The sequence below is a fragment of the Salvelinus alpinus genome, chromosome 6, assembly GCF_045679555.1.
Source record: "Salvelinus alpinus chromosome 6, SLU_Salpinus.1, whole genome shotgun sequence".
In the NCBI taxonomy this organism is placed as follows: domain Eukaryota; kingdom Metazoa; phylum Chordata; class Actinopteri; order Salmoniformes; family Salmonidae; genus Salvelinus; species Salvelinus alpinus.
This window is the reverse complement of record NC_092091.1, coordinates 62,836,781-62,859,758: the sequence shown is the minus strand read 5'-3', so window position 1 is coordinate 62,859,758 and position 22,978 is coordinate 62,836,781. Positions and strand designations below refer to the sequence as shown.

General features: G+C 43.7%; 2 protein-coding genes across 4 annotated transcripts in view; both read right to left on the bottom strand.

Annotated features, from left to right (window-relative positions):
* Positions 1-6,123: 6,123 nt before the first annotated feature.
* Positions 6,124-22,978, bottom strand: part of LOC139577673 (uncharacterized) — a 39,641-nt gene continuing 22,786 nt past the window's right edge. For 2 of the 3 annotated variants that reach the window (XM_071404833.1, XM_071404834.1), the window contains exon 9: positions 18,275-19,364. In XM_071404833.1, coding sequence (XP_071260934.1) covers positions 18,852-19,364 — 513 coding nt within the window. In that variant the 3' untranslated portion in view covers positions 18,275-18,851. Of the gene's footprint in view, positions 7,472-7,672; positions 7,785-18,274; positions 19,365-22,978 lie in introns of those variants that run through there. The other variant, XM_071404836.1, reaches the window with a different exon arrangement.
* LOC139577689 (uncharacterized) lies at positions 9,211-17,567 on the bottom strand. The gene is made up of 3 exons (XM_071404865.1): positions 17,133-17,567; positions 11,012-11,142; positions 9,211-10,814 (listed from the first exon to the last, which is right to left on the bottom strand). Exons 1-3 carry the CDS (start codon positions 17,380-17,382, stop codon positions 9,720-9,722), a joined length of 1,476 nt encoding a protein of 491 aa, XP_071260966.1. The 5' UTR covers positions 17,383-17,567; the 3' UTR covers positions 9,211-9,719.

The following is a 22,978-nucleotide window of genomic DNA, read 5'->3' as shown; positions in this document are numbered from 1 at the left end:
ACTGTTGGTGTGTGCGAATTGAATCGGTATGTGTATGGCAGCAGCGTCCTGTTCTAGTAGTGGATGACCAACGTGATGAGCTCATCCTAAGCAGTAACGTGATAAAACACCTCATCAGGGAGCTGAAGACAACCGGTGACTTCTGGGAGAAGATATCATCTTAACACAATGGAGATGACAAACTGTTCCGTCTACTGGCTAATGTAGAGCGATGGAAAGGAACCGAAGTGCCAGAAAGAGTGGCACGGTAAGGCTGAAGCGGGCAGTCACATTGGAGCCTAGCAGGAGCATTTAGTCTGGGGCCGGCTGTGTACGCCTCAAAATGTATCCGCGGGCAGTGCTGTTGTTATTGAGCCTACAAGGGCACGCTCAAGACCGAAAAACATTCTAGTGGGGAGAACAGTAATGACATTGTGGAGCGATGGTCGGGTCCCTGTCAAAGTTATCAATCCCTCACCAAAGCCATTAACAATGAGACGCAATGCCAAGAATGCCAAGATAGCGGACGTTTTTTCCTCGCATGGCATTAGAGGACTTTGACACTGACTATATAGATGGGCCACTGTCCCACCAGTCCCCCTGGTGCAGCAGGTACACAAAATGGATGACAATCCAGACTTTGACAATGGTAGTGCAGATAGCTTGACCATTGACAGTGCCGTCAAACCGCACAGAGTGACAAGTGAGGTGTTGCACGAGTTAGGGCTAGGTGACATTGACATAAAGTCCACTCAGTTGTTGCAACAGTGTAAGGCCAAGCTAGTTCAGCTTATCTTCTCCCGGCAGAAACTAGATTGCAGGAAGGCTACTGGTTATGTCCATTGCATCAGACTCAGTGACACTAAGCCCTTTAGGCTACCTTACCGTAGGCTCTCCTCTAACCATTATGACAAGCTCATGCAGGCCTTGGATGAGATGGAAGCGCAAGAAATAATCAGGAAATCCAGCAGTGAGTATGCCTCCCCGCTCGTGCTGGTCTGGAAGAAGTCTGGCGATCTGAGACTGTGTACAGACTTCCGATGGCTCAATGCTCGCACCGTAAAGGATGCTCACCCTCTACCTCACCAAGCTGATGCTCTGGCGGCCCTGGGTGGCAATGCCTTCTTCTCTACGATGGATTTGACCTCAGGCTAATACAATGTGGAGGTGCATGAAGACGACAAGAAGTTTAGAGCCTTCACTTCTCCTTTTGGTTTATATGAATATAACCGCCTTCCACAGGGACTTTGCAATAGTCTAGCTACATTCATGAGGATGAGGATGATGTTGAGCATTTTTGGGGATACATTTTTTTCTAGCCTTCTCTGTTACCTGGACGATGTGCTGGTTTTTGCTCCGACTGAAGAACTTGGATTGTAACACTTGGAGTCAGTTTTTGAGCGTCTCAAAGCCCATAATCTGAAATTGGCACCAAAGAAATGCCATTTCATGAAAAGGTCAGTGGGGTTCTTGGGGCATGTCATCAGTGAAGGAGGTGTGGCCACAGACCCAGAAAAAGTGAAGGCTATTGCAGGGATGACCGAGAAGGATCTCATGGAGGATAACACAGACGTGCCCTCCGAGGGGAAGATTCGGTCCTTCCTCGGAATGACAGTCTATTTCCAGCAGTTCATTGAGGGGTGCTCCACCATTGCTAAGCCGCTGATGGGCTGACAACTGGGACGAAGGCACCACGCCATGGAAAAGGCCAGAAGAAAAGAGGAATACATAGGAAACTCGCAGCAGACTGGACTGGTGAGTGCAAACAGGCCTTCAGTCAGTTGAAACAAGCTCTCCTCGATCAGGTCATGCAAGCCCACTCTGATTTTAGTAGACCTTTCTTGCCGTCTGTAGATGCATCAAGTAATGGCTTAGGTGCTGTCCTCTCCCAGATGCCAGAGGATGAGTCTGCAGCCAGACCCGTAGCATTTGCTAGCAAATCACTTACTTATGCAGTCCGAGTATCCTGCCCGTAGGTTAGAGTTTTTTGCTTTACGCTGGGCCGTCTGTGAGAAGTTTAGTCATTGGCTAAGGTGCAAGCCTTTTACTGTATGGACAGACAACAACCCATTAATGTACATCCTGTCCAAGCCCAAATTGGATGCCTGTGAACAGAGATGGGTTGCTAAGCTCGCTCCATTCGAGTTTGACATCAAGCACATCCCCGGTCCCAAGAATGTCATTGCTGATGCACTCAGTAGACTGCCATTTGTGCAGCCGAGCGCTCTCCACCGCATCACAAGGGTTCCATACAAGGCCTTGCTGGAAGAAGCTGCGGGAGTACATGCTGAGAAGGTGCAAGATGTGTTCCACTGGTCGAACCACTCATTCGACCTCGAGAGCTGCCTCAACTCACTCAGTCACTGGTGCCATCTGAGATGTCAGACGTGAGAGTGCTATCCCGTTATAACCTGATATCAAAGCAGCCACAGGATGACACACTCGCCAGAGTTGTCTTCTACGTGGACAGGGGCCGGAGACCTTCTGGTGGGGAACGTGGCCATGAACCACTCGAGGCCCTGCGGATTCTGAAGACCTGGGAGAAGCTCACTCTGAAAATGGGTGTACTATATCGCGTTACCAAAGGTTTGCTGTCAAAGAACAAGACGTACCAGTATGTAGTACCCACCTCCATGAGGGCGACAGTCTTGAAGGGTGTCCACGATGAAGCCGGTCATCAGGGGTGTTGGGGTTCGTTCCTTGTTCCTTGTCAATCATTGGCTCATTGGTGAAATTAGCATTCAGACAATATCTTTAAGTAAACCAATCATTCATTTATTAATGCAATTGCAGACAGAAGTTGACAACAGGAACATAGCACGCATGTTTCTGAGTAAGTTCTGCAAAAGAGTAAAGGGTCCATGTTATTTTATTAAGCCTGAAGTCCAGCCTTAGTGATGTCACTGCCTACCAAGCCCATGCATACACAACTATACAAACAATAGTTTCAGTGTTATCTAAAGACTCAGCAGTAACTCCCCAAGTTGATTTATAGTGGAATGTCTGACTAGTCTCTTCTCTTTCACTCCCCTGCAGGGTTCTTTCTCACAGACATCCTGTTTTGACTGCCATAACTCACACATCTCTCAGACCGTTTCTTTAGAAGAGGCAGAGACTAGAAAATAACTGTGGAACAATATTAAACCTTATAATGCATATGTATATATTGTTCATCTGTAGTCTAGACCCCTATAAATGTAAAGAGGGAGAGGTCTTATAACCCTTCCCCTTCTATTAATAGAACATAAGCATAATCAATTATTATAATACATCAAACATTTGGTACAGCCCCTATCATGACCCCAAGATGAACCCAACAGGGGCAACAGCAGACGTTGTACTTGACGAGACAGAGGTTCTTCTGGCATGGTCTGGAGTCTGATGTGAGAGAGTACGTCAAGACCTACAAGAGGTGTGTGTTCAGTAGACCCCAGAGCCAGAGGCCAGAGCTCCATTGGAGTACATCATCACGACTGAGCCCCTCAGTCTGTGTGGACTTCTGGTCTGCTGAAGACTCCAACAACAAGTCCTTGGGTGTTCTGGTCGTCACTGACCATTTTACTAAGATGGCCCATGCCTTCTTGTGTCCGAACCAATCAGCTAAAGCAGTGGCCCTTCAGCTGTGGAACAACATCTTATGTGTGTATGGTTTTCCTTGTCGTATCCACTCCGACCAAGGGGCCAACTTTGAAAGTAAATTGATTGCTGAGTTGTTGAGTGCTGCAGGACTCCAGAAGTCGCACACAACTCCCTACTATCCGATGAGGAACGGGGGAGACGAAAGGTTCAACAGAATGCTGGGAAACATGATCAGGGCCTTACCTACGAGAGCGAAGCACAGTTGGCCCCAGAAGCTGAAGTTGTTGACCTTCACCTACAACTGTACAGTCCATGAAACCACAGGCCACGCCCCTTTCCAGTTGATGTTTGAGAGAACCCCACGTCTGCCTGTTGACATGATGTTTGGTACCGTGCTGCAAGACTCAGAGGTTGTAGACTATGACGAGTACATCAAGACCCTGACGAGAGAGCTGAGGGAGGCCATGGAGACGGTACAGGTGTCGGCAACCAAACAGCTGAAGAGGCATGCAGGCCTCTACAACAGGAAGATCAGAGGAGCTCCAGTGGAGGTCGGTGATCGGGTGCTGCTGGCGAATAAGGGTGAACGTGGAAAGAGGAAGCTGGCTGATCGTTGGGAGAACAACCTCTATATTGTTACGGAGAAGAATAGTGACATCCACATCTTTAAGAAACAGAACATGTCAACTAGCCAGGAGAAAACAGTCCACCGTAATCTGATAATGCCTGTAAACGTCTTGCCTCTCCCTGACACTGCCTTGGAGACACCTAATATGGGAGGGAGACAGTGAGGAGATGGAGGACTCATCCATGAACAATATACCAGAAATTGACATTGGTGAGAGGACTAGTGTGCGGATATCAGAACATACCTCTGAGTTAACACAGTCAGGGCCCTCAGATGTGCTGGAAGATGGGCCACTGGCGAGAGCCCCTCAGAACTCACCACATTCTGAGGGTGCCACAAGCGTGTCAGAGATAACCTTTGGTGAAGAAATGTCTGAACCCTCTGAAGAAGAAAGGCATTCTGAAGATGCCGCTTGTAGCAGAAGCTCCAGCAACAGTCACAGAACCCTTGACCTTGACTATCCACCGACTGTGGACAGTGACCCACCAATGGTGGTTGTAGTTGAACAGGTTAACCATAATGATAACTCCGTTAGGCCTGTCAGGTCAGGGGCTGGTCGGGTTAGGAAACGCCCAGTGAGACTCAGAGACTATGCAGACACAGAGGGGTTTTCATATAGAGTTCATTAGAATGCCTGTGTGGGTGTAGGATTAGAATCCAAGTTGGCCTGTAGATTTCCAGGTCTTTATTTATTTTACTTTCAAGAGGCCCCATGGAGGTAATGGGTCAGAGGTCAAGTAGGCCAAGATTTTTCTGTCTGAGGTTCTTATTGTCACTGAGTGTACTGAACATGTAACAGGCATGGTTTCCTACGGGGTCTTTAAATTCCTCTAATTCTCTTGAGAGAATAGTCTTTGCACTGGAAATTTGGTGACATATATATTGCAAGGTCTCCCCAGGGTCTCCCCAGTATGAAAATGTGATGCAAGGGGTAGGTCACGTTCTGAATACTGTTTTACACTGTGTACAAGTTTGCTGTACATTGCTGATTTAAACATCTGTGGGTATATGGTACCTGTTAGGGATTGAGGGGCTTTCTGGGCTGTGCTTTGGTATATGATTGCTGTATATAAGTGTGTTAGCGAGCATGCACCAATGTAATGGTCACATAAACCCACTGCTAACAGAGCTGTTTTCATGCTACAGATTTTACCATCAACATCATTAAGCCCTGTACAACTAACATGCTGTTTGAGGTAATCATTAACTGAGGAAGGCTAGACCCAGGTCCAGGCTCTTCTATGAACCCAGTCACTACGCTTTAGATGAGACCCTAAAGGAGAAGACATACTTGCTGATAGACTACCACCAGGAAGGTCTCTCACCACTCCCTCTGAAGGCTGAAGCCCAGGGTGACCCCTGCTCTGTTCATAATGGATACTGTGGTGTTTGTATCATAGGAACAGGAGGGTCTATCTATCAGCCCCAGGCCCTGCTCCATCCATGCACTGAGACTGTGAAGAGAAGGGTCTGGGCTGCAGACTGGAATCTTCGTCTCTCGGATGACCACCAGGACTGAGGTTGTTCAATCCACCTGTCCACTGGTTGTGTTCTGTGTGGTGGTGGAGTCTCTGTCCCTCGTGGTTGGGTCCTGGTTCTGACTCGGGAAGGAAGAGCGAAGGCTTCTCATCCAGGGTCCTGATCCGGGGCCAGGATTTGTGACCAGCCAACTCAGAGGTGCTGTTTCTCCCACCAGTAACACTGGATACTAGCAGGTCTTCATGGAATGCAGACTGCAACACACATTGTACAGTAGAGCATAAATGTTTATATAAGAAACTTTACATTATGAAATGTAAACCACAGTCAAGCCCATCTAATACTGTGATTCAAGTACAATATAGAGCCATATGTGTTGATTCAAGAATTAAGTATAATGTTTCGACTGAAATAAGGGAAACTTAGTCCCTGCAATGATAAAAATAACCAAGTCAATCAGCAGAGTAAATGTTGTATTTAATTTCAACAAAATAGTCATACACTCACATAACTTTGAAGTACAGTACTTTTATTGCAAAAAAACTATATAAGTAGAATAACTTCTCACTATGGTAACGCTACCTTTTCTGTAAATCTGGTACCCTCGCTTTGATCAAATTAATTTGAGAATAATTTGGAAAAGGTTCACGATTACACACATCTTCATGTCAAGTAAACATGCATCAAGGCTCTATCCTTACCTCACTATAAAACATCAGTATCAACCTAAAGGGACTAAGTTTGTCACTCTTCATCAGTGAAGCATTTGTACAGACACCATCACACCAACCATCACCATTTCATCTACTCTGTCTCATCATACTCATTCTTTCCTCAGTTCACATCATCCAGTTCCCTACTGCATCCAAAACCAACAGAATTAACTGCAAACTAACTAGTACTACATTACATGTTACCATCCTCTATACATGGGCCGTGTGCATTTTCTGCTGGTGTATCCTGAGGTAGCTCCTCTCTGAAAACCTCTTCCCACAGTGCATACAGGCGAACATCCTCACGCCCAGGTGGACCTTCAGGTGCATCTTCAGCTGGTAATGGTGGGAGAAACTATTCTCACACTGGGGCAACATCAGGATATGTCCCCTGTGTGGACTCTACAGGCTGTACCAGTGTGCATCTCGTTTGAGGAAACTGAAGACTTCCCACAGAATGAACACAGGAAGCGCTTCTCTTTGCCACCAGATCTGCTGATAGCATTACTACTACTGTCATTTGTCAATGGGCTTGTGTAGACATTTAGTGTTGAGGCACTGGCATTGTCTGAGGTCTGGTTGCACATTAGGAGAGTGTGAGGAGGATGAAGGCCAGGGATTGTCTGTGTTGTCACAGGGTCCATGTTCCAGTTGATCGATCCTATAGAAGGCAGGCTGAAGGCAGCAGCTGTTAGTGGGTTAACCTGTGGCACCATCAGTCTCTCTGAATCACAACTATAGGAGCAGGACGGAGCATCGCTAGTCGAGTCTGTTCTCTCCAGCCGCATATGGACACCTCTCTGTCCCCGCAGACCAAATCTACACCGTGCCCTGGTCTCAGCCAGTCTGTTGTCATGGAGACTAAATTCAGTTGTTGTTTTGCGTTTGACTGTCTGTTTTTGGTTATGGTTTACAGTGTTGTTCCCCAACCCAGAGTTGTGGATGATGTCCCATCCATTGACCTCCACTATGGAGGTCCTGGCCTGCTCGGTCCTGGCCTGCTCGGTTGTCCCCGGGCTCTTGGGTCTGGGAATCCAAGATGGCAGCCCAGTCACCTGTGTTAGCCTCCAGCCAACCACCGTTACAAAATAGACTTTACAGGCATTGTAGAGGGAATAAGTTTTAAATCAGTTACCTGGTGAAGTTCATACATTATAATGTGTGTTTTTATATTTTAACATATTGGTATCATTTTATGAATTCAGAAAATAAACAAAAAAAACATAACCAAGTGCATCACTACTCCCATTGAAGATCTATTACTGTATGTAGGTTATATGTATTTCTCCTTTACCTTGCTCCCCAATCTTTAGTCCACTCAGCAGGTCAATGCTCTCTGGTCCATCTTCTATTGTCTCCTCTTTGACCAGCAGCAGATCAGGCTTCCCATCCTCCATGTCTACTGACTGTAAGAGATACAGAGTGAGAGGATGTTGGATCAAGAAATCTGATATGAGCATCCTGCTATGGAGCATCATCTGATTGGGCAATGAGGGATTGCTTTGAGTATTATGCAAACATGCTAGTCATTTTTCTCTCTGCATTGTTGGGAAGGACCCGTAAGTAAGCATTTCACTGTTAGTCTACATCTGTTGTTTACGAAGCGCGTGACAAATACAATTTGATTTGATTACTTGACACTTTAATGATTTTATCATTCAAAAGGCATGGACCCACACTTAAGACAAAATTAATCAAGACCTGGATGGGCTCACCTCAGTGACACTCTGTGGGTTCAGGAGGAGGTGTAGTCTGGTTGTCCTCCATGACCATGGTCCCCTCAGGGTTCCCCAGACCCTCCTCACACCTCTCCTCCTTCACCAGCAGCACCTCTGGACCCTCCTCCTCCTGGAAAAGACAGGTGATACAGATTACAGACATACACTCCTTCAGGTACGTACACACACACATACATACAGATAATAAACACGCGTTCAACATCGAGTGTTTACCTATCCCCACTACGTCTGAGTCCTACACTATAGTTACAGAATGACATCGTTTTTAAACCCATCATGGTGGACATAAATATAACGTTGTGGGTAAATATAAGTCGGCTATGATAAGTAACCATCAGACAAACCTGACTAAACTATTTTGACGTGTACAGTAGGTGTTTGTTAGTATGTGGGTCTAAAAGTCTTCAAATGAAAAGTCCCATTTTGGCCTCTCGAGTGGCGCAGTGCTAGAAGTGTCACTACAGACCCGGGTTTGATCCCGGGCTGTATCACAACCGGCCGTGATCGGGAGTCCTATAGTGTGGCGGACAATTGGCCCAGCGTCGTCCGGGTTAGAGAAGGTTTTGGCCAGGGGGCCTTTACTTGGCTCATCGTGCTCTAATGACTACATCCAGCTTGTGACTCTACAAACTTGTTGGATGCATTTGTTGTTTGTTTTGGTTGTCTTTCAACACTTCTACATTCATGTGGATGCTACCATAATTACAGATAGTCCTGAATGAATCTTGAATAATGAGTGCTAAAGTTAGACGCATAAAATAATCTGAAACTCAACCAAAACAAACAGTAAATGCATTCAATAATTTTGTAGAGTCAGACGCTTGATGTAATCATTGCGTGCTAGGAATATGGGACCAAAAACTAAACTTTTGACTACTTTAATACACTTAAGTGAATTTGACCAGATACTTTTGGTCCTTTAAAAAGGGGGGACTATGTACCAAAAGTGTTGTAATTTCTAAAAGGTTGATTAAAAGGATGAAAATACATACGCTCAAATAAAAGCTGACATTCTACATATTAACCTCAGTCATTTTCAAATCCAAAGTGCTGGAGTACAGGGCCAAAACGAGTCTCAATGAAAGTCTAAGAATGAAAAGGCCCATTTTGTATTTATTAAATAAACAAGTGTTAAATACACCATATGAAAACCACACATACACATGTCTAAACTAAAAACTCCATGAATTTGATAAACCGCATAGATTTGACCATTAAAAGTATCTTGGGAAAGTAGATGAATGGAAGTAATGAAATAAGCATTTGTAAACATCATATAGCCTACACAGTACAAAGACAATATGTAACAGACATTTTAGGCTTATATATCACACAATGTCTGGATGAAATATTCTACCCAGGAATATTTTACACTGAAATCTGTTAATTTCTTAATTCCAAATGCATCTGTGGGTCTTTTCTGCTGACAACAATAAAAATAAAGCTTTGTCTTTAATACAGGGTTTGAGCTAAACGTCAGAAGCTATCGAGTGGAATGGTTACTCTGCTGGTGTATCCTGAGGTAGCTCCTCTCTGAAAACCTCTTCCTGCAGTGGATACAGGCGAACGGTCTTTCTCCCGTGTGGACCTTAAGCTGCATTTTCACCTGGTTCTGGTGGGAGAACCTCTTCTCACACTGGGGGCAGCTGTAGGATTGTGGATCCTATGGTGCCTCTTCAGACTGGACGAGTGGGAAAAGCGCATATGACACTGGATACAGCTGAAGGGTTTCTCCCCTGTGTGGACCCTCTGGTGCCTCTTCAGGCTGCCAGCCTCAGCAAATCGCATATCACAATGGGTACAGCTGTATGGTTTCTCTCCTGTGTGGACCCTCTGGTGGATCTCCACCTTCTGGGAGCAGCTGAAGCCTTTGTTACAGAACATGCAGAGGAACCGTTTCTCTTTACTATTGTCCGATGTTGCTCCCCCTCCCTGAGCCTGGGCCCTAGTCCTGTCATTTGAGTTCAGCACCTGATCAAAAAGGACGCAGCCGTGTGAATCAGAAGGTCCCATCAACGTGGATACTGGGTCACGATCCCTGAACACATTTAGATTGGTCTCTAAGCTTTCCCTGTAGTCTAAGAAGTCACTAGTGTTGCCCTGCGAGTGTCCTCCTAAATGAGTCTGGTCTTCATTCCATGTCAGAGGAGCGTCATCCTCCACTTTCACAGTCACTTCATCTACGATCAGGCCCTCTCCTTTCTTATCTAGGGACCCTTCAGAGTATACACTACTACTGTACTGGTTCCAGTCTCCTCTCATTAGATTAGTCTGTGTATCTAAGCCCACAGGCATGTCAGCAGGTATCATCTCTGTCTCTGCTGCATATGAACAGGATGGATCATTGCCAGCCTGTAACGAGTCACCTGAGTCCTGATGGGATAGAACTGTCCTCGGGCTTAGGTTCCCATGAAGTAAATTCTCTGAGAGAGGAGCAGGACAGTCCAGTCGCAATAGCCCCGTTAAAGTCTCTGTTTCTGTGTCTGTCTCTGACTTGAGGGCGGCGTTCGGCGTGCCACTGACCTCCATGATGCTGCATCGGGTCCTGGGGGGCGCTGGGGCAGTGGTGGGGTTCTCCGTGGCTACAGGGGGCGTTCCAGCTGCTCCAAGCTGGATGTCTCTGCTTTGCCCTGGGTCTCCCTCTCCTTCAGACCTCTCCTGCTTAACCCCAGGACCTGCAGCCTCTGCATCTGCAGACTGACACAAGAGAGGTGGTTATTACCGGTACATGAGTTTAATTGAATAACAATGTCATAGGGAAGTCTCACAAGCGCTCCTATGGCAGATAAATGAGGATGTACATGTAAGCAAGTGAATAGCTGAGGGGAGCCTTTCTGAAATAAACTGGCCACATTTGATGTACTGTAATTTTAATGTAATACTTTTACATTGACCTCTATCATGATAACATGCTGGGTTGAGGTTCCACTCCCCTCATCAACAGTGATTGGTTGGTCATGTCTCCATGTATTGTGTCCCGCTGGCTTCCCAAAGATCCTGTGGCCTCCAGTGAGATGTCCTTCACCTGAGAGAGTGATTGGGGGAAAAGAGGTGGTTAAGTTAGGTACTGTCAATGCTCAAAGCTATATCGTACACTATTGACAGTTTTGACACCGAGTACAGTTACATACACACAATAATACAATAATGTGATTATTGTGGATAGTCAGATTTACGGAAGTCCAGAGAGGACATATAAATAAATTAAATAGCTCCCTCAAGAGCACGACTACTCTTGATCACGACATAAGTTATTTTGTCGAGATCACGAGATAATCAAAAGTACCACACATTATCCATTAATTTATTCAGATGCACGATAACCACTTCATCAAGAAGCCCTGTGGTTGCGTTGATCGCAATGCGGGGCATTTAAGCCCTGAACAATGGCAACACGGTCTCCCAGGCTGCATGTCAGCCCCAAGACCACAGCCAATAGCATGCAAGGAACAATGCAACTAACTTTTCTAGCCTTGTGAGCTAGCTAGTTAGCTACGTAGTCTTGTTAGCAAGCTAGCTTGTTATCAACTCTGGTTGTTAGCTTGCATAACTGATATGTATATAATTATTAGCGGAATAATGTTTTGTGGATAATATTTACATTTACAGTGGGTGAGCTCCATTCCTGACAGGCTGATCAGATTCAATTTCAGCCTCAGAGGCTGATAAGTCAGAATGCTGCCTTGGAGGCGGTTTCATATGTAATGCTCCTTGCAGGCAGCCTACTAGGCAGCATCCTGTCTTATCAGCGTCTGAGGCGGCTAATGAATCTGATCAGCCCCCAGGAATAGAGCCCACCCAGTCTTGATCATATTCATAATGCACTGACTGCTAGACTGCCTGCAAAAAGCATCAGCTATGAAACTGCCTACAAAGGTAGAATCCTGACTTATCTGCCTCAGACTGCTATTGAATCTGATCAGCCTGTCAGGAATGGCGCTCACCCACTGTAAATGTAAATATTATACATAAAACAGGAAGTGTCCCTTACAATTATAAACATCAGTTATGCATGCAAACAACCAGCATATACAGTACCAGTCAAAAGTTGATGCACCTACCCATTCCAGGGTTTTTCTTTATTTGTACTATTTTCTACATTGTAGAATAATAGTGAAGACATCAACTATGAAATAACATGTATGGAATTATGTAGTAACCAAAAAAAGTGTTAAATCAAAATATATTTTATATTTGAGATTCTTCAAAGGAGCCACCATTTGCCTTGATAACAGCTTTGCACACTCTTGGCATTCTCTCAACCAGGTAGTCACCTGAAATGCATTTGAATTAAGAGGTTGCCTTGTTTAAAGTTGATATGTGGAATTTCTTTCCTTCTTAATGCATTTGAGACAATCAGTTGTGTAGTGACACGGTAGGGGTGTATTACAGAAGATAGCCCTATTTGGTAAAAGACCAAGTCCATACTATGGCAAGAACAGCTCAAATAAGCAAAGAGAAACGACAGCCCATCATTTCTTTAAGACATGAAGGTGTGTCAATCCGGAAAATGTCAAGAACTTTCTTCAAGTGAAGTCACAAAAACCATCAAGCGCCATCATAAAACTGGTTCTCATGAGGACCGCCAAAGGAAAGGAAGACCCAGAGTTACCTCTGCTGCAGAGGATAAATTCATTAGAGTTAACTGCAATTCAGATTGCAGCCCAAATAAATGCTTCAGAGTTCAAGTAACAGACACATCTCAACGTCAACTGTTCAGAGGAGACTTCGTGGATCAGGCCTTCATGGGTGAATTGCTGCAAAGAAACCCCTACTCAAGGACACCAATAATAAGAAGAGACTTGCTAGGGCCAAGAAACACGAGCAATGAACATTAGACCGGTGGAAATCTGTCCTTTGGTCTGATGAGTCCAAATTTTAGATTTTTGGTTCCAACCGCTGTGTCTTCGTGAGACGCAGAGAAGGTGAACGGATCTCGGCATGTGTGGTTCCCACCATGAAGCATGGAGGAGGTGGTGTGTGGGTGCTTTGCTGGTGACACTGTCAGTGATTTATTTAGAATTCAAGACACACTTATCCAGCATGGCTACCACAGCATTCTGCAGCAATATGCCATCCCATCTGGTTTGTGCTTAGTGGGACTATCATTTATTTTTCAACAGGACAATGGCCCAACACACCTCCAGGCTGTGTAAGTGCTATTTGAACAAGAATGAGAGTAATGTAGTGCTACATCAGATCACCCGACCTCAAGCCAATTGAGATGGTTTGGGATGAGTAGGACGGCAGAAGGAAGGAAAAGCAGCCAACAAGTGCTCAGCATATGTAGGAACTCCTTCAAGACTGTTGTTAAAGCATTCCAGGTGAAGCTGGTTGAGAAAATGCCAAGACTATGCAAAGCTGTCATCAAGGCAAAGGGTGGCTACTTTGAATTCTCACATATTAAATATATTTTGATTTGTTTAACACTTTTTTTGGTTACTACATGATTCCATGTGTTATTTCATAATTTATGTCTTCACTATTATTCTACAATGTAGAAAATAGTAAAAATAAAGAAAATGAGGAATGAGTATGTGTGTCCAAACTTTTGACTGTTACTGTATAACAAGCTGTCTACCTAGCTAACAAGACTAGACAAGTTACACTGCCTTCAAAGTATTCACAACCCCTTGACTTTTTCCACATTTTGTTGTTACAGCCTGAATTTGAAATGGATTAAATGTAGATTTTTTTGTCACCGGCCTACACATAATAACCCATAATGTCAAAGTGGAATTGTGTTTTTCAAACATATTTACTAATTAACACAAATTGAAAAGCTGAAATGTCTTGAGTCATTAAGTATTCAACACCTTTGTTATGGCAAGCCTAAATAAGTTCAGGAGTAAAAATTTGCTTAACAAGTCACAAGTTTTTTAACATGATTTTTCAATGACTACCTCCTCTCTGTACCCCACACATACAGATAATTGTTAGGTCCCTCAGTCGAGCAGTGAATTTCAAACACAGATTCCAATGCATTACAAAGAAGGGCACCTATTGGTAGATAAAATTAAATGAAAAAAGCAGACACTGAATATCCCTTTGAGCATGGTGAAGTTATTAATTACACTTTGTCGTGACTGGGTGTATTGATACATCATCCAAAGATACAGGCGTCGTTCCTAGCTCAGTTGCCGAAGAGGAAGGAAACTGCTCATGGATTTCACCATGAGGCCAATGGTGACTTAAACAGTTAGAGTTTAATAGCTGTGATAGGAGAAAACTGAGGATGGATCAACACCATTGTAGTTACTCCACAATACTAACATAATTGACAGAGTGAAAAGAAGGAAGCCTGTATAGAATACAAATATTCCAAAACATGCATCCTGTTTGCAACAAGGCACTAAATAATACAGCAAAGAATGTGGCAAAGACAATTCACTTTTTGTCCTGTATACAAAGTGTTGTGTAAAACATGTTTTCACGTTGTCATTATGGGGTAGTGTGTGTAGACGAGTGAGAAAATTCAGGCTGTAACAACAAAATATGGAATAAGTCAAGGGGTGTGAATACTTGCTGAAGGCTCTGTAGCTGTGTTGTTACTTGCATGCGATTGACTGTGGTCTTGGGGGTGGAAAACAGCCTGGGGGAACGTGCTCGTTCTGGGTTTAAATGCCCCACGAGGGCTTAGATGCCCCAAGAGCCCTTAGCTCAAGGTAAGGGACATTTAGCTTGCTAACATTCTAACTTATAAACTGATAATGAGCTCCAAACACAAATGAAAGCATGATGTTAGCATGAAATGTACCATCCCAATCTATCATCAATGCGTCCACTCCTATTTATTGTTTCTCGTGATCTCTACAAAACAACTTTGAGATAAATAAGTTGTGATCAACATAGCGAGGGAATTATTTATTTAGACGTCCTCTCTGGACTACAGTACAGATTAATATAAGAGTTTGATTAAACATTTACATGTTTTGCAAGAACAACGATTTCCCTAATAATCCTCTATATATGGACACATCTGAAATCAGGCTACCCGATGAATGCAGAAAATTGCCAATCAAAATAAAACGTTCTACCACAGGACCATGTTGTTTTTGAGAAGGATATTTGCTTGAGTTCGGACATGTAAAGTTTGTAACATGAAAACTACATTCAGTTGTTCATAACTCACGCCTCCATTACACCAACATTGTCATTGCGTTTTGGGACAACAGAGGTACATTCACTCCCATTGGAACGCAGCGTTTGCCTCACAGCATTGCTGTTGCAGAGTTCTGTGTGGTGCACGCACACATTGGATATCTTCAACATATGCATCATATTGTATGCATAGACTTGACAGAACTAGTAGGAAAAGGTGAATGTTGAACTTTTGTTGCACACATATCCAGGAAAAAATGTTGGATTGCATAATGAAAATGTTTGACAGCAGACTTAAGCAAATTGATGCAATTATGCTGTCGGTCAGGCTTCACTTCACTTGCGCAAAAGAGGGAGGCTCTCTCGGCTGGTGCTAGCACATGGCAGATCAAATACACAGCTGAAACGCAGATTAAGGTGTTATTATGCTCTAATAATATTAAAGATGGCTCAGAAAACCAGGTTATTTTAATTGCCGTACGATTAATTCGATTTGGACATTATGCTGATTAAGATAGTGTGTTTACATTGTCACGGCTCCTCCTCTGCAGTGCAGGGGGCGGTTCCTCCTGCAGGCAGAGGAGGGTTTTTAGTGATTGGAGCCACCTGGGCTCAGGGTATAAAACTGCTTACTAATCACCTCTTTCTCTCTCTCTCTGCTCCTCCAGGTATGCTCATGATTTGTTTGTTCCTTTGTAGTTTTGCATAGTTTTAACTCAGTCATGTTCACACACACAGATTCACGCATCCATGCACTTTACATACACCTTACATTATAATACTTTCACACCTCATTCCTTTTCTTAGTTTAAAGTTAATAGTTTGTTGTAGAATAAAGAACCTTTTTAAATTGGCCTATACCTGTTGTTCGTGTCCCCTCATTTTTGTCACAGGCTATGAGCCGGCTTGTGACAAGTGGGGGCTAGTCCGGGATAGTATTTCACTTGGGTTGGTTTAGTTTAGTTTGCCAAATTTTTTTGTTTGAGGGGATGTTTTGGTTGGGCCAATTTTGTTGAAGAGAGCGTTGAGAGCCATGTGTTCTTTTGGTTCAGTTAGTTTGGTAGCTAAGCAATTCACTGTTTTTCTGGGTTTTGTTCAGGTGGGAGTCCTCTCCTGTTCAGGCTTATCAGCGAGTGTCAATAGGAGGCTTGTGGTGTTTTTGTTTTAGGTGGCAGTGAACGTGGGTAGAGCATCCCTTTCCCTTTTCCCCTACATCGGCTCGGGAGCACCTCCGTGGTTATGGGAGGGCCGCCAGTTTCTGGTTGTCTTTTCCACTCCACTGGTTTTGTGTGCATAAAACCCCACCACATGTGACTGCACGAAGACCAGGGCCAGTTAGTTAGTAGTTTTGGAGGATAGTGGGGTGTGGCTCCTGTCCTTGAACCCAGACTGACAGCAGGTGAGTTGTGTTTTTTTGGAGCATTTGTAATAGTTGTATTGGTTGAGGAAAATGTCTTCCATTTTGAGTAGTTTTGTTCAAGCTCCTTCAGAGGTAGCCTTAGAGTTGTGTACTAAGGGGAGGAGCCGTGACAACATGATTATTGCATAATCGGCCTACTGCCATAATCAGTTTAATATCGAATTATTACTGTGCATGTCAACGTACTCACTGTCTGGAATTGGCAAGGATGAAACACTAAGCATAACTTCTTGATGTACAATTTATAGATCGATTGGTTATGTTCCATGCGTCATATTGTTATCAATTAGTAAATAACATTAAATGCAGCAAATAAATAAGCTGGTTAGAATATGATAGTGTCTTTGCAAAATAGCTAAATAAATCAGTGGAATTATAGCATACTATCCAAAAATGGACCAAGACCCAATTCTGGTTAACACATCTGAATTCACACATGCGCAGACGGGAAGGGGTCGATAGGCCCAGCAGCCTCAGCTTCCTGCAAAATGTACCTCTTGCAATTCCTCTGTATCGGTCGAGGATCTTGACATTACTTGGAAGGACGCGCTCCCGTGCCACCTTCAGTTCCAGTAGCTGTAGTTTCCTCCGCAATGTCCTGTTTTCTTTCTGGCTTTGAGTTATTTCCAAATGAAACACTGCATAGTCGTCATCTACGAGTTTACAGATCTCTGCCACGGCGGCATTCGCTAGCACCTCCATAATGGAGGCTATTTGAGTGTGAAAAACCATACCGTTAGCCATTGTTAGCAGCTATCTAGCGTTACCTAGATAACATATCAACCAAGTCCTGTCTCCAACGCGAATTATGGGGTAAGTATGTGATGCTGTGCAGTTAAATGGTGTTAATAACCGTCTAAATAATAACACAAAAAGCTGACGTGGATAATGTTCTCGGTCACTGTTGTCTTCTTTGGTATTACGGCGGTTTGTAAACAATTGTTAGAGGTGCATACCGCCACCTACTGCACAGGGTGGTAAACCATATAAAAAAATAGACATTTTAGGGAAGGGGGGGGAACTACATAACACAAAAACACAAATAGACCCGTAAAAAAAATACTTAATGTTCTTCGGCATGCAGATCACTGACAACCTGAAATGGTCAATCCACACAGTGTGGTGTTGCACCTCTTCAACCTCATGAGGCTGGCCCCTAAGATGCACCATTGAGAGCATCCTGTCAAGTTCTATCTCCGCCTGGTATGGCAATTGCACCGTCCGCAACCGCAGGGCTCTCGAGGGTGGTGCGGTTAGCCCCTCGCATCACCAGGGGCACACCGCCTGCCCTCCAGAACATCTACAGCACACGGTGTCACAGGAAGGCCAAGAAGATCATCAAGGACCTCAGCCACCCGAGCCACAGCCTGTTCACCAGCTACCATCTAAACGGTGGAGACAGTACAGGTGCATCAAAGCTGGGACCGAGAGACTGAAAAACAGCTTCTATCTCCAGGCAATCCGACTGTTAAATAGTCACCAAAGGGTATGGTTAAATGAAAAAGGTATGCGTGCTGTTCTTTGAAATAGGGTAGTGCTTATTACATGACACATCAAATCTCCTATGAAAAGTATCTTTAAAGCTGAGAGCACACTGGTTTAGAAAGAACAGTGTGATAGTAAAAATAGAGTAGAAAACAATAGAATTACTTTATTCCATCTACATCACCTCAGTAAGGTAAATATTAAACTGTCCTTGTTTTAGCCTAGATTTACTGTTTCTCTGAAAACAGGTATTTACAAGCCTGTTTCAAATGACAAGTTAACAAAGGGTTAATGAAGGGTGTGTGGTTAATTACCCTCTTACCTCAAGACACTTCACATGATAACTATCCCAGACATACCCTGTGTGCATCTCAAGCTACACTGCTACGATTTCTCCCAGTTGTGGACACTCCTATGTCTGGTAAGGTTACACAGGAAGGAGAAGCTCTTGTAACATAGTTTGCACTTGAGGGGCTTCTCCTTGGTGTGAACGGTCTGGTGCTCCCTCAAATAGTCTGCCCTAGCGAAGCGCTTCCCACACGTTGGGCAGGTGTACGGCTTGTCTGCGTCTGTCCTAATGCTCGGCCTCCCATGTTGTAACCCAATGACACCAGGGGAAACAGGAGTCTTTGAGCTCCGTCCTTGACCTCTAGCCATTGTTTGGGTGTTGTTGAGATTGGGTGCTGTGTTATAGGCTAGGTAACTCTCGTGGTGAATGCCCATCCTGACTATGTCTGTATTGGTGGGGTAACCATGAGGTAACTGAGGAAGGCTAGACCCAGGTCCAGATCTTCTATTAACCCATTCACCAGGCAGTAGATGAGATCCTGGAAAAGACAGACTTCCTGAAAGACTACCACCAGGGGGGGTCTCCCACCACTCTCTGAAAGCTGAAGCCCAGGGTGACCTGCTCTGTTCATCATGGATACTGTGGTGTTTGTATCATAGGAACAGGAGGGTCTATCAGCCCCAAGCACTGCTTCATCCCTGCACTGAGACTGTGAAGACAAGGGTCTGGGCTGCAGACTGCATCCCTGATTGGATCCTCGGTAACTCTGATGACCACCAGGACTGAGGTTGTTCAGTCCACCTGTCCACTGGTTGTGTTCTGTGTGGTGGTTCGGTCCTTGTTCCGACTTGCGAAGGAAGAGCAACAGCTCCTGATCCAGGGTTCGGATCCGGAGCCAGGGTTTGTGATCGCCAGCAACACCGGATATCAGCAGGTCCTCATGGACTGCGGACTGTAAACACAAAATGTACAGAAGAGCATAAAGGTTTATATAAGGAACTCTTTACTGTAAACACAAACATGACATTATAAAATGTTAACCACAGTCAAGCCTCTAACACTGTGATTCAATTACCTAACAATATGGAGCCATTAGAGTTCATTATAAAAAATAAAAAATCCCATATGTGTTGATTCAAGAATGAAGTATAATTTTTTGACTGAGATAAGGGAAACTCAGTCCCTGCAATGATACAAAAACAACCAAGTCATTCAGCACAGGGTTGAATAGTGTTATTCACCTAATTTGATTTGTTAAAAGGTAATTACCAAATTACTAGTTCTTTTTATTTTGTAGAGGTACCCAGCGAATGAGTTGAGTTGGTTATGAATGGTGCTGTGTTTGTATAGCCATTAATGTAGGGTTTTGGTCTCAGGAGTAAAAAGGTAATGACGTAGTCAGTGACATCACTAAGGCGGGACTTTGGTTTAATAAAACAACTTGAGACCTTTTGTTTGGGGCAGAACTTACTCAGAAACATGCGTGCTATGTTCCTGTTTGTCAACTAATGTCTTCAATTGCATTGATAAAGGTTTTTGAATGATTTCATTAAAGATATTGTCAATGCTAATTTCACCAATGAACCAATGATTGACAAAGAAGGACGTAAGGAACGAACCCTAACAATACATACAGTTGAAGGCAGAAGTTTACATACACCTTAGCCAAATACATTTAACTCAGTTTTTCACAATTCCTGACATTTAATCCTAGTAAAAATTAAATTTTAGGTCAGTTAGGATCACCAGTTTATTTTAAGAATGTGAAATGTCAGAATAATAGTAGAGAATGATTTCTTTCTTTCATCACATTCCCAGTGGGTCAGAAGTTTACATCCACTCAATTAGTATTTGGTAGCATTGCCTTTAAATTGTTTAACTTGGGTCAATCATTTTGGGTAGCCTTCCACAAGCTTCCCACAATAAGTTGGGTGAATTTTGGCCCATTCCTCCTGACAGAGCTGGTGTAACTGAGTCAGGTTTGTAGGCCTCCTTGCTCGCACACGCTTTTTCAGTTCTGCCCACAAATTTTCTATGGGATTGAGGTCAGGGCTTTGTGATGGCCACTCCAATACCTTGACTTTGTTGTCCTTTAGCCATTTTGCCACAACTTTGGAAGTATGCTTGGGGTCATTGTCCATTTGGAAGACCCATTTGCAACCAAGCTTTAACTTCCTGACTGATGTCTTGATGTTGCTTCAATATATCCACATAATTTTCCTTCCTCGTGAAGCCATCTATTTTGTGAAGTGCCCCAGTCCCTCCTGCAGCAAAGCACCCCCACAACATGATGCTGCCACCCCATGCTTCACGGTTGGGATGGTGTTCCTTGCAAGCCTCCCCATTTTTCCTCCAAACATAACCATGGTCATTATGGCCAAACAGTTCTATTTTTGTTTCAACAGACCAGAGGACATTTCTCCAAAAAGTACAATCTTTGTCCCCATGTGCAGTTGCAAACCGTAGTCTGGCTTTTTTTATGCGGCTTTGGAGCAGTGGCTTCTTCCTTCCTGAGCGGCCTTTCAGGTTATGTCGATATAGGACTTGTTTTACTGTGGATATAGATACTTTTGTACCTGTTTCCTCCAGCATCTTCTCAAGGTCCTTTGCTGTTGTTCTGGGATTAATTTGCACTTTTCACACCAAAGTACGTTCATCTCTAGGCAACAGAACACGTCTCCTTCCTGAGCGGCATGACGGCTGCGTGGTCCCATGGTGTTTATACTTGCGTACTATTGTTTGTACAGATGAACGTGGTCCCTTCAGGTATTTGGAAATTGTTCCCAAGGATGAACCATACTTGTAGAGGTCGCCAATTCTTTTTCTGAGGTCTTGGCTGATTTTCTTTTGATTTTCTCATGATGTCAAGCAATGAGGCACTGAGTTTGAAGGTAGGCCTTGAAATACATCCACAGGTACACCTCCAATTGACTCAAATTATGTCAATTAGCCGATCAGAAGCTTCTAAAGCCATGACATCCTACTTGTTCTACCCACTGTATGTATGTGTTTATACATATATATATATTTAAAAGATTATCCTGTATCTTATTTTCCATAAATTAGCTATTCGTATTTGTAGTAATGTAGGCAGTTTATTAAGTATTTTTACCTCTCACCAATCTCGCTATTACCAAAATTACATTATGGTAAGCAGTTATTATTATAGCAAACAATTATTGTGATTCATCCTATATTGTTCATAACATATTTTACTCCCTCGCTACAGTTGTGGGATACAAACACTCACACTCAACCCCTTTCCCCCACAACAACCATAGACTCAGATTCTCAACAGTTGCAACATCCCAGAGCCCAACTCAAGAAAGGTCTTGATTTACGAATGCATATTCAGTTGCAGCTGTATGAGAAGGCCTGCAAAACTGATTTTAAAAAATGGGCAGAAATGGGGAGATTTGATTAACCATTGTCACGTCCTAGGTGATGGAGGTCAGATATACCCTCTTCCCCTGAAACATCCACACATGGTCCTCCGTAGTGACCATATTCCCAAGCATCACCGTGCAGTCAGACATTTAATTTTGCCGCCTCTCTGAATGTCCGAGTGTGATCCCCTCCTCCCCATGGGTTACTGCAGCTAGTGTTGCCAGCACTGCCAGTGCCTGGGTGGGGACACTCCACCGGAATCCCCACCGGCTAGGTACAAGGTCGTCAAGGTTCTTATTAGCAGCTTTGAGAATTTCCTTGTATATTATGCTCTCCCGTCAGGGGGCTCTGGCTTTGCAGGACCAACCCTGCCAGGCAGGCTCAGAATCTTGAGGGGGCGGTGCTGCTCTAGAAGGTCTCTGACCGCATTTTGGCTGCATACAGGCCGCTTACAGCAAGCCCATAAAACAGATAGGGACTTCTCCTTAGTATCTGGGTCGTTCAGGTGGGTGTATAGGGTTGTGGACGGTTCCATCAATATAGGACCATAAATTATACATCTAATTTATTTATTTATTTAGAAATGTAGTTCCCCATGATAGGACAATAAATAAATTAGATGTATAATTTATTTTAAAACGCAGTTCCACCATGACAGGACAATAAATAAATAAGATGTATAATTCATTATAAAATGTATATCCCTCATCTGCACAACATTGAAAGCTCTCACAACCTCTGCTCACAGATATACATTGGAAACCATTTCCTTTCTCACTCAACGCCACACTTTCCCACACACCACACCATTCATCTCAATACAAACTGTGCCTTCTGTCTGCTGTGTTTTTCTCTCCACCATGTTGAATTAGTGCTTTTGTGTTCCAATTAGTTATAGCTTTTCTATCCATCTTCAAATATGGATTGTAATAATACAACAAAAATATATAAACAGGGATAGAATTGTGTGTTTCATTATTTGCCTCTGAGAACTTCGTAATTTTTTTATGAAAACGTGTTAGTTGATGTGATACTATGCACATGTGAGTTGATTTGATTATTTCACACTCTAATGTTTTTAAATTCAAAGGCATGGTCCCACACGTAAGAAAAATAATTAATCAAGACCTGTGTCCTATCTGCAAAGAGTCTCAGAGTAGGAGTGCTGATCTTTCCACA

Coding starts and splice junctions, on each gene's coding strand:
- LOC139577689 (XM_071404865.1), bottom strand. CDS start 17,382: ATGGCTAACGGTATGGTTTTTCACACTCAAATAGCCTCCATTATGGAG. Junction 11,143..17,132: donor ATACAGAGGAATTGCAAGAG/GTACATTTTGCA, acceptor TCACTCTCTCAG/GTGAAGGACATCTCACTGGA. Junction 10,815..11,011: donor AGCATGTTATCATGATAGAG/GTCAATGTAAAA, acceptor CTCTTGTGTCAG/TCTGCAGATGCAGAGGCTGC.